The 18,407-nt window shown below is 48.6% G+C and overlaps 1 protein-coding gene across 1 annotated transcript; it reads left to right on the top strand.

Annotated features, from left to right (window-relative positions):
- The first annotated feature begins 4,552 nt into the window (after positions 1-4,552).
- On the top strand, positions 4,553-11,528 carry LOC109293634 (transcription factor HES-5-like). Its single transcript, XM_019511669.1, has 3 exons — positions 4,553-9,850; positions 10,055-10,235; positions 10,370-11,528. The coding sequence occupies exons 1-3, from the start codon at positions 9,788-9,790 to the stop codon at positions 10,609-10,611; spliced, it is 486 nt and encodes a 161-aa protein (XP_019367214.1). The 5' UTR covers positions 4,553-9,787; the 3' UTR covers positions 10,612-11,528.
- The last annotated feature ends 6,879 nt before the right edge of the window (positions 11,529-18,407 follow it).

The following is an 18,407-nucleotide window of genomic DNA, read 5'->3' as shown; positions in this document are numbered from 1 at the left end:
CACCCCTCCCACCCCCTCCCCATCACCTCTCAGTATATTCAAGGGTGCACAAGAGGGATTTATTATTTCCTGGTATATTGACTCTGAAAGGTCTGGGGATTACAGCTGCTTTGCACATGAATAGCCGGAGTGTGTTGTGCAAAAGGCAGGGGCTGTGGGATAATGGGTTTGGATGTGGGAAAGCGCTGACCCTCAGGGAGAGCAGGCTGGTGCCTGATGGCAGGAATCAATTATGTCTCAAAGGAACACATTGCCCTAGGACGGGAGTTTGTCCAAACTGCCACATTATATATTTATCTCCCCGCCCCTTCAAAAAGAAAATTTGAGGAAATATAGATATTCCCCAACCACTTTACTTTAAGTAGCTTCAGAGAAAGGTGCCAGGTTGGCAGCCAAAATGAATGGTGCCTTTTTGCAATCCACAGAAACACAGCCAGCAGTGGGCCAACCACCACACTGGCTAAGGGCCATGAGCGGAGGGTGGTAGGATCTGTTCTGTAAAGTTAAATTTAGGGCTTATGTCCAGCTATGACCACTCTTGCCTCTTCCTTTTGCCAGGTCCCCAGACATCACATTAAGGCAATGGTAGTGGTGCTGTCAGTGAAATGACTGCCTGTCCCTGAAGGTGTTGGACTGAGACCCAAATCATTTCCCAAGGGACTGGAAAGCTGCAGGATAGTAAGGACTCAGAGGCACTTCTGACCTGGGCAGGATCCCAGCAGGCAGCCATCTGGTTCTAGATGTCCTGATACAGCTCCCAAGGAAGCCACTGGCAAAGACCCAGTGGCTTAATTCAGGGGCGGGCAATTATTTTGTGCAGAGGGCCGCTTACTGAGTTTTGACAAGCCATTGAGAGCTGCATGATAGGCAGCCAGGGGCAGATAAATATTAATTTTCTAAATTTTTTAGGGGCCCCGTAGGCTGGATAGAATGGCCTGGCAGGCTGCATCCGGCCCCCGGGCCACATTTTGCCCACCCCTGGCTTAATTGGAAGCAGGGTCAAGCCCTGTATTCCACAGCAGAGTTGTCTTCAGGATCTCAGCTTGGCCTGTTGAGAAAAACAGAGGGAAAATTATTCCATTCAATCCCCAGAGTCTGCATAGACCTGCTTTTGGGAAGTTGGCTAAATGTCTTGAAGCTTGAAGGCATACGTATCCTGAGGCTTAAATCCCATGTCATATTAGAGCCTGCCTAATGGAACGGGATGTTCTTATTACCCATATTAGCAACTCATCCACCAAGGAATTCTGCCGGAGGAGATGTCCTAAGCAGTATCCCTTTGGCTTATGTTATCAGTCAATATGTGGGACCTTGCCAGGTGGTTTCTATTACAAAACCACTGTGGAATTTGCTCCACCCTTCCTCTCCCCATTCTGCACACACCAAACCCAGAAAATGTGGCATTGAAGCATGCACAGTACACCCCACCCCCCCAAACGCTCTTGAGACCTGTCTTCTGGGTGTTGGCAAGCTGTGGTGAAGCCTAGAAATTTAATATTAATATTTTTAGAACTGGAGGCTGAGGTTCTCCTACAATCTCATGACTGGGGATGTTATACAAAAAGTCACCGAATGAAATCATGAGAGTGGGCACCATGGTTTTGTCAGAGCACTTGAAGGATGGAAAGGCTTTCTACAGAGCTAATAATACAGAGTAGCAGACTGGGAGCCAGGACTCTTGGGGTTCTATCCCCAAATAGCATGCAGAGTTATTACAGGGCTGCGAATGACATTTATCATGAATGCACTAGTCCGATCTGTTCCTCTGCAAGAATTGAGTTTATCCTCCAGGTGCATGATTCGGATCTTTAAAGTACTGCACTTCAGCTCCCTATTTCCTTGCTGTTTTGTTAGTCTGCATTAATTAATCCCACCTCTGGGACAAGTTTGCTTGTAACATGAACCTGCTTCTTCCAAATCACTCTCCTCTCTCAAATCTCCATCAGTTCCCCCCAGCCCCTCTCAGTGGCAGCATGTGAGCTCCTGCACGGCTGCACTTTCTCATGCTCAGTGGCTGTCAGTCACCACACAAGATTGAACAATGGAAGTGTGTCTTGTGAGAGTGCCTGGAGCTGGGTGTCAGCTTCCCCGTGCTGGACAGGTGGGTTTTGTGTGACCCGCGAACATCTGTGGCGTGCTCCGCTGGCATGAGTGCAGGGAGATTACGCCTGCTAGGAGCAGCTGGCTGCTTTGCAGGAAGAGCTGTCAAAAGCCGGAAAACCTGCTTTAGAGCCTGTCCCTGCACGCTGTGCATACGAACGGCTACTTGCCGTGCACTGAAAGGCCTTGTCCATTCCAGGAGTTCGGCCTCATGGGGTGTGCAAGACAGAGCCGTGTGCAAGGACAGAGCCTAGGGTCAGGCAGTGTCCTGCTCTTCCTCCCTTCAACATAAGTATTGTGGCAACAAGCAGCCCCTGCTCGGTAGGCACTTTTGGCAGGCTGCCCTTGAGAAAGCCAGGCATGCTGCTTTCAGGGAGTGACAGACCTCTGAAGCCCTCCTCATGGGAAGCCCTAGTCCACTCCAAGCTCAGTAGGTGCAAATGGCCCTGCAGACTTAGGGCCTGAAATAGGATGTGTGTCTTTTCACCTCAAAGTCACTGGTTCTGATCCAGGCAGTGTTCTCAGGCCAGTTTCTAGTGGAAACACATTTTGTGATCTGGCTAACAGGTTTCCCAGATTTCAGTACAGAGTGCCAATCCCCAGGTGTAGGGATGAATGGTAGGACTGAAAAGTGCTGACAGGTCTGGTTGAGGACCTAGGACAGCTGTATGTCAAGACGGAATTGAGCTGGCTGAGCTCACTGAGCAAAGCCCATGAGCCAACCCATTTTTGATTGAATGCATTATGGAAGCCCAAGAGGGGTGTTGTTGGACTTTGAAGCTGCTGCCTTCTCATTCCAAATCTGACGTAAACTCTACTCAGGGGCTTGAACAAGTCACTTGGTCCAAAAGTTTCCAAAATGGCGACTAATTTGGGTGCCTTGGCTCTCATTTCAGCAATGTGAAGTACCTAACCAAAAGGGAAAAAAGTCCTTAGTGTGTCTGCAAACAAGGGGTACCAAACCAGGCACCCAGAAATGGAAGGACCACCAGCTGCCTTGGGATGCCTTGGCCTCAGCCTCTCTACCTCAGTTTCTCTGTGAAAAATGCAGCTAATTACATTCCCCTATCTCACTAGGGAGTGCTTAGAATTAATTTGCTGGTATTTGTAAAGCACTCTGTAAGTGCAAAGCCCTGTGTCTTATTCCTTAATGTCAGAATGCTCACCATACTATTAAAATCAGGATTTCAGAAGGCAGCATCTAGTCTCACAGCAGCATCCAAAACTTAAAAGGGAGCAAGACTGTTTAAACCATCAACCTTTTTCTTTTCCTGAGCCAGATGTTAAGCCCTAAAGAACTGAAGTGGCACAGGGAATTACTTTCCCAAGTTCCCCCAGCTGGGCTGACAGACCTTGATCAATGGTTTTTTCCATAGTAAGTGCTATGCAGATGGTCTACCCAGAGCAGGGCTTCTATGAAGTACAAAGGGAAGTCAAACACCATTTCTAATTCAGCTTGTAGCATGGCACACTTCCTTTATCCTCTGCCTGAATGCTGTGAATAGAGAAGCAGTGTGGGAAACTCAGAGGAACTCCAAACTCACACAGTCTGAGGGTCTGTAACACACTCCTGTCCTCAGCCCCACATCTGCCTGTAGCAGACAGGGGGGAGGGAATGACAGAAAGAAAAATCAGATTATAAGAAACTGCATGAGGAAAAATCCACTGAACCCCCCACCCCCCGAAGGAAGCTTCTGTGCATGAACAGAAATGGCCATAGTTTGAAACTGGGAACTTTGGCAGATACTTAAGCCCCCATCTCTGACAAGCTGCAGCACAGTGGATAATTAGGGCAAAAGGGCACAGAATATGAATCATAGGAGCAGACCCTGGGTTTCTGCAGCACCAATTAATGCCCACAGAAACTGTCTCATTGAGTTCAAAGGAGCTGAGCTGGGCCCTTAGGTTGTGCGATCCATGCACACAGCATTGTGTAGTGCCTTGTCCAGTCTAATTTAAAAGTCCTTGTGAGGTATGGCTGCTTAGCTTTAGTCAGAACATCTGCAAAGCTTGCGCACCATCCTTTCATGCATCCTAGAGGCAAAGCTATGTTCAGACCTGGGGTGAGTCTAAACTGTTCCCAGGGAACACGGTCCTCTAGGTGTGTTGCAGGAGTGTTCTCTATCTGTACAGATGGAAACCTGGAAGTGACAGATAATATGCCAGAGATTGGTGGTGTGTGGTTTGCAGGCTTTGCGAAACCAGTGAACTCCCTCACACTAGTGATGGCTTCCTCACCACAACTTTTTCCAATAGCTCTTAATGACAGGAAGAGCTGAAGCCAAAGCAGCACAAGAATTGAATAGGTCTGTCACTCCTTTTATCCACAGCTTTCCAATCACTTAGTAACTATCAGTGAGCCTAGTCCTGTGCATGCCCCGAGAAGTGTTGCCACCTCTGTTTTACTGATTGGGAAACTGAGGCACCAAGGACTGAAGTTATTTGCATCTGGCCAGCCAGGGGGTGACGGGCAGAGCCCAGGAGTCTCCATTACCAGTCCCCTGCTCCAGCTACAAGCTGATCCCAAACCCCTACAGTTCTGTCAGCGCTGCCGTGTGTCGCTGTCACAGGGTAAAATGTTTGCACAAACATATCACCTTCCCCAGGGAACGGTGCTGGCAGCAGCAAGTGTCAAGGGGCTTGCTCTCTCTTTTGTGGTCCAGTGAGACTGCTGATTACCTCCACTCCCAGACATCTCAAAACCACAGGACATTGTAAATGTGATCAAGTTGAGTCACCTTTTTGGGGAAGTTGCCAATGCAAAACCATGCTCTGACCCCAGATGCACCAAGGGCTGTGACCTGCAGCAAAGTGGTTACTGTGTGTGGGCAGTGGGAGCTGTGGCCTGGTTTGAGGGGTTTCACACGTCTGTGGCAAGGAAGAAAGGTGGCTTTGAGGGCCATTGGAGACGGGTGCATTGCCATCCGCTATCGTATCCCACATGACCTCTGAAAGTGACGGGGGACTAGATGCTCACTTCTCTGCCTGTCTTACTCTTCTGCTTTACTGTCCATATTTGGAGGGATCTTTGTGGCTACCTGCATGTGGCAAGCCTCTAGTGTGTATTCAGACTTGTGCGGTAAGTGCGCACAAGAAAAATAGGGCCTTAGTTTTTCCGGTCCACAGTTATCCCAGCTGTAGAAAGGGATGTTTCCCTGCCTTATTAGCCTTATTACTGCTTCTGAAGTGCTTTGAGCTGTTTGGATGGAAGCTGATACCAGTGAAAATGCTAATCAGGCCCAATCCCAAACATGGATTTTTAGTTTTGTTGGCGTAAGTCTGGACGATTTTACTGAAGAGCTGAATCTCTAGTATAGATTCAGATTATAGATAGTACGATTCAGTATGAGTATCAGTATAGATTCAGTATGACATCAGATTATATCCCTGGAAATGCAACATATACAGGTCAAATCCAGGAGTCCTGCTCAGGCTTTACATGGGCTGAAATTCCCATTTGCTTCAATAAGGCTTTCACCAATGAGAAGCTGTAAGAGTTTGGCCCTGTTTGCCACTCCTGCAGCAAGGTCTCCAGAATTCAGGGCTAGCTGTGTGAAAATATCCCAAGGTCTTGGTGCCTTTTCCATCCCTCAAGCATCATCTTGGCTTCTCTCTTTCTCCTGAGCATCCTAGCACGGTAAGTGGCTGATTACCATATGGCTGTGGAAGTGTGCATGTCTCCCAGTTTCCCACACCATTTCTTAACGATATTCATTCTCCTCACAAAGGAAGTGTGCCTGATTACAAACCACATTAGCGATGGTGCTTGACTTTGCATTGTGTTCAGTGGGAAACCCTTCTCCCAAAAGGCCATCTGGGTAGCAGTTACCCGAAGGGAAGCAAGGGGAGCAGTGACTAGCTCTGAAGACTTGGGAAAGTACAGCTCCTTTAAGTCTTTTGAAAAAGTAACATCTGGCAGAAGTTTAGGAGGAGGACTGTTATCAGCTTCACACTGCAGGCCTGGTACCTGGAGCTAGGCTCTTAGGGCCAGAACTTGTCTCCCTTTCTACCCAGCCCCTCTCCTCCATTGCCTCTGGTGTACATGATCCAGTGGAAAGCAATCACTGGTGTTGGATCATTACTTAATGCCAAAGTCGTTGCCCCTGATGTACCTCCGTTATCTCCGGCGGTCTTGCACAAGGAGTGAATTTGGTTCGTTGCTTTTCTTTGGGGTTTCCAAACAAAATTTCGAAGCTAGAGTAATTTGTGTCTGTGTCATGAGAGAGTGACCTTCACCCGTTGCAAATCCACAGAGAAAACAGTCAAGCAGTTTTTAAAAATGTATTTCCCTGAGGCTAGGTCTTTTTTTCCTAGTGTTTCTGATAAAAAAAAAAAGTGGTTCTGAGAGAGGGGAAAGAGCAAAGGAAAATCTGTCAACCTAGGAGATTACTGCAGTGTTTTACCATCATGCATTGCTTTGCAAATTATTATAAACCCAAAACAATTCACTGAGACAGACAACAGTGGCATTATTACTGCTAACATTTCCATTTTACAGGTAGGAAAACTGAGGCACAAAGAGGTTAACTGCGTTGCTTAAGGCCTGTTGAAGTCAAGGACCAAACTTATGAACTCCTGGTTCCTAGTCTCAGTGCCCAACCCTACAGTTACCAAATGGCTCCAGCAGACAAGGTCCCTCAGGTTTGAAGTCTGCAGAAAAATAAACCCAAACTCATGACTGGAAGGGTATTTCTTCTCCAGGACTTCCTGGCAGCTCATTTGGGAACATGAAGTAGTTGCATCCCATGCAGTTAATGGACTGCAAGAGGACACAGGTAATATGCTTGCTGTTAGGGAGGCCAAATGTGTTCTTTTTAATTGAGCAAAATTACTGCTGACTTAGATTAGAGCATCATCATGGTATGGCAGAATTTGACCTTAATGTCTAGTTTGCTTTGGATCCTGCGGTGTTGAAGGAAAATTATTGTGTGCAAATTATATGTATAGGGCACGTGCCTTAAAAAACACCATGTGAAGGACTTGGCTGGTGTGAATGAGCGTTGCTCCAGTAATTCAGTAGAAGTGCTCTGATTTATACCAGGTGAGTGTGACTCTATTCCCCCTTGATAGTACGCTAAACAACTTGGAGGATTTGGCTAGTGAAAACCTAATCAAACAGCAGTTTCCTGTGTTACAGGCATGTATTCAGAGACATCCCCCAAAATCCCAAACAGGGACAGAAAATGGACACATGCAGCCTAACTCACCTGTGCCTCCGCACATCTCTTCTAATGCATAGCTCATTTGTCTGTCACAAAAATAAGTCCTGTGACTAGTCAAGAAAACTCATAGGACTCAGGTACCACCAAATAAGGATGAGCATGGAAAACCTGATCACTGTAAAACCAGTTGTTATGGCAGACATGCTGGTGGGGTGAGGAGGATTCTGACTTGAGGACACTTTGTTTAATTAAAACCTGGAATGTGTGTACACATGATTGATATAGTAGGAAGAATTTACGGCTGCTCTGGTAGCATGTTTTTAGCTCCTCTGCAAACCAGAAACAAGCAAAGCTGTTCATTTCATGTGCTGGGTGGGACATATTTCTTCCTATGTGTCTTTGATTAATTAGCTTGAGAAATAAGTTTGCTGCTCAAGACTTTCTGTTTGAGAGGATCTCCCTGCGAGGGCTGCAGGAGAGCAGGTAATGGGGCTTGGGATGTGGCATTACACAGGCTCAGATAATCCTCAAGCTTTGGGAGAAACATGTGAGATGGTGTCACGAAAACTTTCCCACAACTTGACATAAAAGACTCAGAGCTCAACAGCTGCCGTTCTGTACAAAAGAAAAGAGCCTATTCAAGGGCAGGACAATGGGGGATGAAAAAGCAGATCCTGGAAGAGGTCACTTAAGCCTTACCTGGTTTAAAGAATAAATGAGTGGGAGATCGATTAGCTAGCGAGATGCATTGGCGTGTATGTGTATGCCAATGAAAAAACATGCACACATGTAACCTGTATGTGTATAGACATGCATAAAAGGAATATGAATATAGATACAGTTTGATTTAACATTGTTTCCATTCCTTTGAAGGATACTACAGTGCTTTACACATGTTAAGTGATGTAATCATTCTGATAAGAATACAGGACTTTACTGTCTCTGTATCACAGACAGGGATATCGAGGCGTGGAGAAGCAAAGTGAAGAGACTCTGGAAAATCTGGTTTCCAGACAGCCAAGCTATGCTGTAATGCTTTCTGACAATGTAAATGGAGCAGTCTTTCTATCGGTCTGATTTTGCATAGTTCTAGACCTCCCAGCAGTACAGAAATCAGTCTGCTTCCCTTTAACACTTGTTTATCTTCATGCTAGTCGATTCAGAGTTCAGTGAAGTGAGTGATGCGTGCATAGACCCAGAGGCAGGCGGAATGCAGGCAGGCCAAGTGCAGCCCTGAGAACGTATCATTATGTCTTCAATAGCAGCATTCCTTCCTTTGCCAGTTCTGGGTCTCCCTTGGTGCAGAGACTGCCAATTGAACCAAGTCCTAGTGTGGGGTGCAATCTAGAATTGGAAACTCGGTATCAGGACTCCTGGGTTCTCTCTGCAGCCATGTTACTGACTTACAGCTAGACCTTGCTCTGTGTCTCTGTTTCCCCATAGGTGCAATGAAAACAATAAAATCTGCTTCATGTTGGGGAAAGAGGGAGCATGGTGTGAGGTTGAATAAATGCTCAGAATACTTTTGAGGTGCTTGGTGGGGGAGCTGTATACATGCAAAAGTATTCTGCCCAATATCCAGCACACACTAAAGTTCCTGTTTCATACCTCCTGCATATCTCTGAAAGCAGATATGTCCAGTAGTGTTATATCTGTTTTTCCCACATGAAGAAGCAGTGACAAATAATGTAAAATTATTTGCATAATATCATTATTTGCAAAGTATCACAAGACTTGAGCAGAGCTGGGTACAGATCTGACTTTCAGGCTTTCACTTAACCACTAGCTAATGCTCCAGATAGCTGTGTTTTCCAGCAGAGTAATGAACTGACTACACCAAGCCAGAAGAGGAAACCCATTCCTGGATATAACTCCCACTGATGTCAGTTAAGAGAGAACTTCAGAATCGGCACCTTGTAGAAAAATAAAACCGGTATTAAGTCATTAAGATAAATCTCCCTGTTCTGAGGAATTAGCAAACCACTTGTGTGTGTGCCCATGTGCTTGTGCATGCACAAGTGGGGGTCTGCTTGTGTGCGTGTGCCTGCGTGTGTTCTCAGAAGAGATGCGCATACTCCTCTGCACAGACTAGCTTATTTCCCGCCATCAGCCAGTGGCCTCTACCTCCACAAATGTATGTGAACTCCACATTGTCCGCACCCGGAATGCTATTGATCTGCGGCATTAGTCAGCAGCCTTTTCTTACTGAAGGCCAGCTCTTTCCCAGCTTCTGACACACAATTCTGATCCCAGTCTTCCATGTACCCCACACTCTCCACCTGCTCATCTGGGAGAAGGTCATTATCCGTAGGCTATTCACTGCCAATGGAGCATGCAAGAATAGCTGCTTCTCCTATTGTCCTGCCTATCTCTCTGATTGGCTCTAGAGTGTGGGAAACTCAACCAAGCCAGAGACCCACAGATTCTCAGTGAGGTTGTTCACTATAAATATCAGGCAGACACAGCTTCCAGCAGCACATTTCCACTGCATTTCAGCACTGTAGAGACTTTCCTCCCTTGGACAGATGGCCCCAAGCACTGTTTTTATAGAGCATAACAACCTGCTGACGCCAAAAGAGAAAAACAAAGTAAGTAGAGGCACAGGCTGTGCTGTTTACAATTGCACTGAAACAGATGGGAATGATCCTCAGCTGGTGCAAAGCACTGTGGCTTTATTTCGATGCCTACATATGCGGCTTTATTTCAATGCCCGCATATGCCAGCTGTGGATCTGGACCATGCTACTTTGGTACTCCTGAGGTCTCCTAAGCAAATCTTTTGTCCTTTCGCAGCTAAGGAAGCCGGTGGTGGAGAAAATGCGCCGGGATCGCATTAATAGCAGTATCGAGCAGCTGAAAGTCCTGCTGGAGAAAGAGTTCCAGAGACACCAGCCCAACTCCAAGCTGGAAAAAGCCGACATCCTGGAGATGACTGTCAGCTACCTGAAGCAGCAGAGCCAGCTACAGATAAAGAGTAAGTATTGGGCTTGGCATTTCTCTCATTCTGTGCTCAGCCCTGCCAGGCGTCATGGAGCTCTGGACAGTGACCTGACCTGAACACTGAATCTAACTCACTATCTCTTTCTCCTCCCCTCTTTCCTTCTCTAGCTGTGGGAGCCTTCCATAAAAACTCACAGTTTGATTTCAAGGAAGGCTACTCCAGGTGCCTGCAAGAAGCCTTCCACTTTCTGTCTCTCCATAAAGTCCAGATTGAAATGCAGACCAAGCTCCTGAGCCACTTCCAGAAGGGTCAGACTGTTGCTCCTGAGAGCGTCTCCCCCCACTCCAACCAGAACGCCCCAAAGCAAGTGTCTTTGAAAAACAGCGGCACGCTCTGGAGACCCTGGTAGACTGGACTCTCAGGACATTTGCCTTTTTTATTCCAGAGGAAGGAGGTGACTGCATCTGACAGTCCAATCCTGATCCTCTCAACTGTAGGGAATATTATTTCCCCTGTTTTTTATTTATGTATGGAAAGAATGGAATACTTGTGACTCTCCAGGCTCATATGGGTTCCTCGGGAAAGCGTTCATGTATTCTGTTGAGTGGTATTGAAGCTGTGCAGATGTCAGCAATAGCAGGGCACAGCAAGGCACCCCATTTGGGGGCACGTGTCTTCATAATGAAGGAGGTTTTTGTAGGTGATTATATGTTGTCAGTGTTACAATCATGGTGAAATTGTAACAGATAGCAGTTGCCATAGGAGAGCACTCTTTGATTTTGTTTGTTTGTTTTTTTTTTTTCATGCCTGTAAAAGCTTTCCTCTTTCCTCCCCTTGCCTTGTTTACCCACTCATTCATAATGTAGGATGAATCCACTAACTTGGTGTTGGTGCACAGTGTTCTAAATCTCACTTCCTCTGTCTGATTGCAGCTTGTACAGCAGCCAAGATAATTTCATAGCTGCCACTCTCCCCTTGTTTCACTCATTAGGACTAGACAGCGTCATTAGATAAAACTATGTGGAGTATTTCTACCATTTGCTGCTTTTTTCTGTTTAGGAAAATGATGCCTTAATGCTTTATATTAAAGAGAAAAGAATGTACACGTGACGTTTGGTGGTTCAATGTTATACATTTTGACTGTAAGATTTGCTCTTTCCTTGTGTTCATTATTACAATGGACTATTCTCTACTGAGCAGTTTCATTCACTATGGATGGTGTGTTTCTCCCGCTGCTGGGACCGGCCACATGGGCTGTTTGCATACTGTGTATGCATCTGTATCACCTGTATGTGTAGAAAGCAATAAAATTGCATTGGCATGCAACTGCTGGGTGTTTTCTCTTCTTGGGAAGGGTGCGGTCTCACAAGCCCCAACACAAACCCAACATGAATTTAACAATTTTATTCTAATGGCCAGAAGAGGAGACTGGTATACCTGGCTGCCTGAGGTGCTAACACGGCCCTATGGTGTAGTGCCTAAAAACTTTACAGGCTTTAATATGTTTCTCCACACAACAGCTGTGGGAGGTAGGGAAGTACTAGTGTCCTCACTTGCAAATAAGGCCCCTAATGGCATGCTCTCTACAGAATTCAGCTGGGCTCCCACCCAGGGGTGATTGTCTCTGGTCTCCCTCCCCTTTTCAGTCCACACACACAACCCTCACTTGTATGGTGAACTTCCACCCTGGACTACCTGGCCCAGTGGGGTTGAGCAGAGGCTTGGGAGTTCATGTGCTGCTTTCCCTTGGCTCCACTCACTGCACTGAGGATGTAGACTAAATGGCTTGGGTGCCAGTCATCCTCCAGGACCTTCCCATAATTCCTCCTTCCAGACAGACAGACTTTCTCGCAATTCACTGGCAAAGAATCATAGAGGGACTCAGCTCTTTAAGGCACAAGAGCAGGAGACATGGATGTAGAAATTCCAGTGACGCACCCAGGGAAGTGCCGAACCAGAGGATGTGATAACTCAGCTGGGGCTTTGCTGTGTGATGCTCAGTCCCAGGCATCACTTGAGCCAAAAGAGCCGCACGCATGATCAGAGGTCAGGAAAACAGACCTTACAACAACAGGCTGAGAGCCATGGGGCTCTTTAGCCTGGAAAAGTGCAGGCTCAGGGGTGATTTGATGGCCACTTATAAGTTTATCGGGGTGTTCAGCAATATGTGGGGGAATGATTGTTCACCAGAGCGCCCCAAGGGATGACAAGGTCAAATGGTTATAAACTCCAGCAAGACCATTTCAGGCTGGACATAAGGAAGAATGTCTTCACTGTCCAAGCCCCCAAGGTCTGGAACAGCCTGCCACCGGAGGTGGTTCAAGCACCTACATTGAACACCTTCAAGAGAAATTTGGATGTTTATCTTGCTGGGCTCCTAAACCCCAGCTGACTTCCTGCTCCTGGGGCAGGGGGCTGGGCTCAATGATCTTCCAAGGTCCCTTCCAGTCCTAATGTCTATGAAATCTCTATGAAATGGGAAGGATTTCAAACTAGGTTGGAGCACTTCTATCCATCTCTCACCAGGTGTCGCTGCAAATTTGACCAAAGGCAGGAGAGGCATAAGCTGTTTTAGCAACACTAAAAAAAGTCTGCTCAGAGCTGAGACCTCAGTAAAACTTACCTTAACCAATAGTGTAACTAGGAGGCAGTGAGTGGGGCACTTGCACCAGGCACAAACTTAGAGGGGTTGCAAGATTGGCAGCTACCGGCTGGAGCAGCAAAATAGCTTGAAATGTCTCTGCCTGAACGCCTAGAGGGCTACTTTGCCTCCAACATAATCCTGCTGAATTGTAATAAGCATATGTCAAAGGGGTGAGGAGGTGAAACTGGGAATTTTGATTTTAAGACCCTTGTGCAGCATTTATGACATCACAGTCATTTTTACATCATCCATCTGCACTGCCGTTACAAGGATAGATTGACAGTAAAAAATAAATACTAGAAGAAATATTTCCAGCAGTAGCGCAACAGAGTTCCTATAAAATGAGTACGCTTCCACTGAATCCAGAAAATAACTGGTTTCATGTATGTTCTTTTGTGGCAGAGCCAGACAGTTGCGAGTACCAGTCCTTTTGTATGTGCACAGCATTATAGCCTGTAGTTGCTGTGTTTTGAAATGTGAGGTTCTGCAGGTTTGCGCCTTACACCCACGCTTGAAAATTTGACCCACAAGGTGCTCACGTGAAGCACTACCACTAAAATATTTCTCAAAATTTCCATGCTCATTTTGTCTCAAAAGGGCACAGGCAATAACAGCATGTTTTGACTTGCTCTTACTCCTAAAAAAAAGCTCTGGTTCCTGGAAGTGACTGGGACCAGAAGGAACAAAATTTTCTCTTTGTTTATTCCAGTTGATTCATAGTTTGTAGGGTGAGAAGGGACCTGAGCAGATCATCAAGTCCAACCCCCTGCCTTGGCAGGAAGGAGTACTGGGGTCTCCACCAGCACTAGTACCTTCACCAGCACTGGGAGCTGCCAGTTACTGAAGGTGCTGGGCATCCCAGTAAATCTGGCCATTTCATTCAGATGCAAATAGAGGGAGCTGGGGTAGATTGTCTCTCACTCTTTTCCCAGTTTCTTGTGCAGCTCTGTTACACAGTGATGGGGAAAGGAGTGTGTTGAAAAGAAAAGGGCTATGTATTGTGGAGTGTTGCAGACAGGGGTTATACCTGGGAGCACGTACAAAATGCTTTGAGAAACGGATTGTTTTAAAGTGACGGTACCCTTTTAAATGTAAGCGTAGCAGTACCCTCCCAGTCTGCACAATATCCTGTTTTGTAAGGAACGTGTTCATATTGGTGGCTGAATGTTTGCTGCCCATGTGCAGACACACAAATGTCTTCAAAAACTTGGAGAGCTTCACCTAGGGCAGAGATTTGGAGGGAAGTCTGCTGCTTTGGGGCACAGAAGATCCCAGTAGACTCCTGGCTGCTCTTCCGGGGTTTAAGCATTGCAATTCCAAAGCACAGTGAGGATTTGTTTTATTTTTATCAAAGGGGAAAAAGTTAGTTTAATGTATACTTCTCCACCCGATCCTGTCTGTTCCCTGTGGGAACTGGGGAAGGAGGCCTTGCGTTCAGCCAGAGAGCTGGCAAGCTGAACGAATACCCTCTTTTGAACTCAGTTCAGGTTTTGTTTTATCTCATCTCCTGCAAGTCCTCAGGCTGTTAATTCTTTTTACCTTCATAGAGTACTTTTCATCTCTGTAGCCCATTTACCTGGAGACAATGATCAGTGGCAGCATCTCCAAGCTGGGCATTTCCTCCCTTACTCTGAGTCAGACACTAATCATCACCACCTGTAAATGGGTGCTGAGCAGCAAATGTATATTTGTGTAGCACAGGAGCGAGCAACCCCTGGCATGTGTGCCAGAGTGTGGCACGCAAAGGTATTTTGCTTGGCATCTATCCTTCGGGGCGGATGGTGGGGGAGTTGTGAGCGGCCCAATCCTTGTTGCGGCAGTGCAGCCCCAGCCCCTTCTGCCTGGAAGCATGCATGCATCTGCCACCAACAATGAGCTGGGCCAGGGCTCTGCAGACCCTGGTGCAGCTGCTTGCAGCCTTACCTGCCCCCTGCTGCAAGAAGCCCAGGGTCCAGTGATATGCAGAAGGGGCCTGCCCAGAGCCCAGGCCAGCTGTGGCAGGCAGCTGGGAGGCTGCAAGCAGCTGCAATGGGGTCCGTGGAGCCCTGATCCAGCTCATTGCTGGCAGTGGGTACACATGCACCTCAGGGCAGATGGCAGGGAAGGGGTCATGGCTATGCTGCCACAACAAGGGTTGGGTCCCCTGCAGCTCGCCCGCTGTCTTCCCTGGCACACCAGCAGCATCTTACAAATCAAGGTTGCAGCACCCTACCCAAAAATGTTGCCAACCCCTGGCATAGTGTAGCAGTTTCTCTTGTCTTGTTCTCTTCCTTATGGTGTTTGCAAGAGATCCGCTCTTTTCTGTGTGCAGTTCTACATGCTTTTGAGTAGCACTAAGACACTTGCAGCTCCCTGCCCAGACTCTGGGGGGAAGCTTCATTCCTGAAGGCACAACATGTGCTATCACACAGCCATCTTGGCCCCCCAGTAATTATAATCCTGGCTGGGGAAATAGAGGGAGAAAAGTTGAGTTAACACAGTTGGAATAAACAGGCATTTCACTAACAGGGTTTTCCTAGTATTTTTGCTCTGGTGTATTTTAGCTGACTGCTCCCTCCTTTCTTTTGTATTACTCAAAACACCACAAAGCCTGAGGATCCTGATTTATGTTGAGTGGGGGAGATTGTGAATCCAAACTTTTGCTTGTCATGGACTGGCTGCATGGGTTTGACCAGGTCCCTTTGCTTCCTGGTCTTCTGGGTGCCTCAGCCATGTCAGCATCATGTAAATTCACCATGATAAAACACAGATTTTCTCATTTCAAGGGGAAAAACCCAGATTTTCTCCTTTAAAGGAGAAAAATGTGGGAAATGGTGGGTTTCCCCTTGCAGGTTGGGAGAGTTACAAGGGGCAGGAGGAGGGCGGTCAGGCAGGGGGCACCATGTGCATGCACATATGCACATGGCCACCAGGCAGCCTGGAGAACTGCTCCACCAGGTACGTTTTTGGGGGAGGGGAATGAGGACCCCCATAGTGAGGGAGGGAGGGAATCGGGCAGGGCTGGTGCTGCTGCCCAGCCCGGGTGGTGCATGGGGCTTGGGGCCCAGGGCTAAAATACACAGTTGCGGGGCCCGGGTAGGGAGGCGGATGGAGCCATGGGTTGCTTGTCCAGAGGGTGGCGGGGGTGGGTCCCCACCACTGTGCACACTCCCGGAGGGGCCATGGGGGTATATGCTCCCCAGATTTGAGCACAGGGTGGGGGCAGGGACGGGCCACCTCCACAGCCCAGCAGATGAGACCTGGTGCAGCAGGGCAGAGCAGGTGTGGGTGGGGAAGCTTGGTGCCACTGCTGCAAGCTCCACACCGCCATGGCGAGGCATCCCTTACTTGCCTGGGAGCAGTGGAAGTGGTGGCACAGAGGGCACCTCGCCATGACAGTGTGGGGCTTGTAGCGGCAGCATCAAGCTTCTCTACCCAGCTCTACTCTGCCATGCTGGGTCCCACTTATTGGACTGTGGAAATCCCGGGAGAGGGGAGCAGGACAGGGAGCCCTAAGTCTGCAGCAGGCAGCCTGCATCTGGGAGGCACGTGCCCCCCATGCCCACCAGGAGTGCATGCAGCAGTGGGGAGCTGGTCCCCCTGAGCCCACAGCTGTGCCACGCATGGGAGAGGGGAAACTGGGCTCTGCTCTGCTGCAGCACCTACTGCCTCCTGTGGATGGGTGGCAGCCTGGGCTATGGCGCTGCTGCAGGGAGCAGGGGTCTGCAGACCTGAGCCCCTGGCTCTGTAGCCTTGGCAGCTGTGGGCCCCTTCTGCCAGGGCTGGGAGGGTGGGAGGCTGTGGGTGGGGAGTGATGGATTTGGGGTTTTTTAATCAGAGAATTTGTGATTTTTAAACAGAGAAAACCGGGACTCCTGGTTATCATACTGCCTGTGAGACTGGCAAGCCAATGACACACTACTGTACCAAGGCTAAGCAGACCATGACAGGAGTGTAACAGGGAGCTGGAGGCTCCTGTTACTTTAAGGGAAAAAATTGTAGAACAATTCAGAAAGCCTAAAGCTTCCTGCGATTTGATTTGGATTTGTAGATTTGGCCTCCGAATCATCTCCAAATCTGAATTATGATCCGAAGCTTTGCACAGCCCTAGTGGCCTCCAACCTTTGTAAGCAGGAGATCACCTCTGGCATTTAAAAGCAACCCAAGATTCACCATGCACTGCTGCCCTGCCCCTGCCCCCTGGGAGGGAAGGAAAGGAGGAGCAGATCAAGGCAGAGGGATAAAAAATTATTTGGGGGTGTGCCTCCCCAGCAGGTAAGTCCCACCTGGCCGGGGCCTGTAGCAGGGCACTAAGCCGCCTGCTACTGAAACGCAGGAGTATGGGCTCAGCCGCTGGTTGCTAGGGGCAACCAGGAGGAGCTAAGGGCCGGCACCTGGTGGGTCAGCTGACCGGAAGGGGCAGGGCTGACCGCTATAAAACCGAGGCAGGAGGCTGTGGCAGCTGTCTGTCTCTCCCTCCATCTCTTGACCAGCAGCTGGGTTGAAGGGGTATGGTTAGTCTGAGGAAAAGAGCTTGACCCTGAAAGGAGAAAAGGCCTGGAGGTATAAGTCATTGGTTACGGGTGCAATATGGTGTGGGTTAGAGAGCGTTTGTTAGTTAGGTTCTAGCCAGGAGGCTTATGTTTGAGTTACAGCTGATTGGCTTGGGTTATGATGTTGGCTGCTTATTGTTGTATAAGACTTGTTGTATAACACTAGAGGACTGGGTGAGGCTGTAGGGGTTGGAGGAGGCCTCATAAGAGCTCCCCAGTAGTGTGGGGGTTCCTGGCGCTGGAAAGGGCGCTGTCTCAACTCTGGCCCCAGTGTGGGCAGTATCAGGAGGAGCCCCAGTGTGGGTGCAGGTGAGAAGCCCCAGTGGGGTGCAGGACCTGAGAAAGGGGTCTGGAGGCCAGGCACAGCTATGGCCACCTGAGCCTGATGGTGGGAAGCCCCAGTGGGGTATAAGACCTAGAAAGGGGGTCTGGAGGCCAGGCACGGCTACAGATACCTGAGCCTCGGTTGTGAGGAGCCCAGTGTGGGCACAGGACCCAAGAAGGGGGTCTGGTGGCCAGGCACGGCTACAGCCACCTGAGCCTCAATTGTGGGAGCACATGAGGCAAGGCCCCAGTGTGAGCAGGAGCATGCAAGGCAAGGGAGACGAGCCTGGGGACCTGTGAGGACACAGGTGACTGTAGGGGCCACACGTAGCCCCTGAGGCTGGAGTGCACTGGGGCAACTAGACAGAGCCAAAATGCATCAAGGCACTGTGCCAAGGAGGGTAAGAAGGCAGCTTCCCTTTAACAATATTTACCATCAAAGACATGGCGGGTGAGATAAAGAGGGGGCATGAAAACTGACTTGGCACAGTAGGGGGGCACTAGGGGAGCTCATGGCACCCCTAGGTTGCATCCTGCCACAGGGCCCCACTCAACTTACCCCTGCTCCTGCCTCTGGCACTGTCCCTCATCGTTGGCTCCTTGATCTAGTTCCTGCCTCTTCCCTCCCCCATGGACTGACCTGCTGGGCTGGAGTGCATGCGTACATGCACACGGGCACTCAGCCCCCCCCCCCCACCCCAGCCT

Source organism: Gavialis gangeticus, unplaced genomic scaffold, assembly GCF_001723915.1.
Source record: "Gavialis gangeticus isolate Ggan-Ray unplaced genomic scaffold, GavGan_comp1, whole genome shotgun sequence".
Taxonomy (NCBI): Eukaryota; Metazoa; Chordata; order Crocodylia; family Gavialidae; genus Gavialis; species Gavialis gangeticus.
The sequence above is the reverse complement of the archived record's forward strand: the minus strand, read 5'-3'. Positions and strand labels throughout refer to the sequence as shown.

Bases quoted from the DNA above. Each gene is read 5' to 3' on its own strand.
- LOC109293634 (XM_019511669.1), top strand. From the start codon at position 9,788: ATGGCCCCAAGCACTGTTTTTATAGAGCATAACAACCTGCTGACGCCA. The intron at 9,851-10,054 runs GTAAGTAGAGGC...GTCCTTTCGCAG, and splicing joins CGCCAAAAGAGAAAAACAAA to CTAAGGAAGCCGGTGGTGGA. The intron at 10,236-10,369 runs GTAAGTATTGGG...TTCCTTCTCTAG, and splicing joins GAGCCAGCTACAGATAAAGA to CTGTGGGAGCCTTCCATAAA.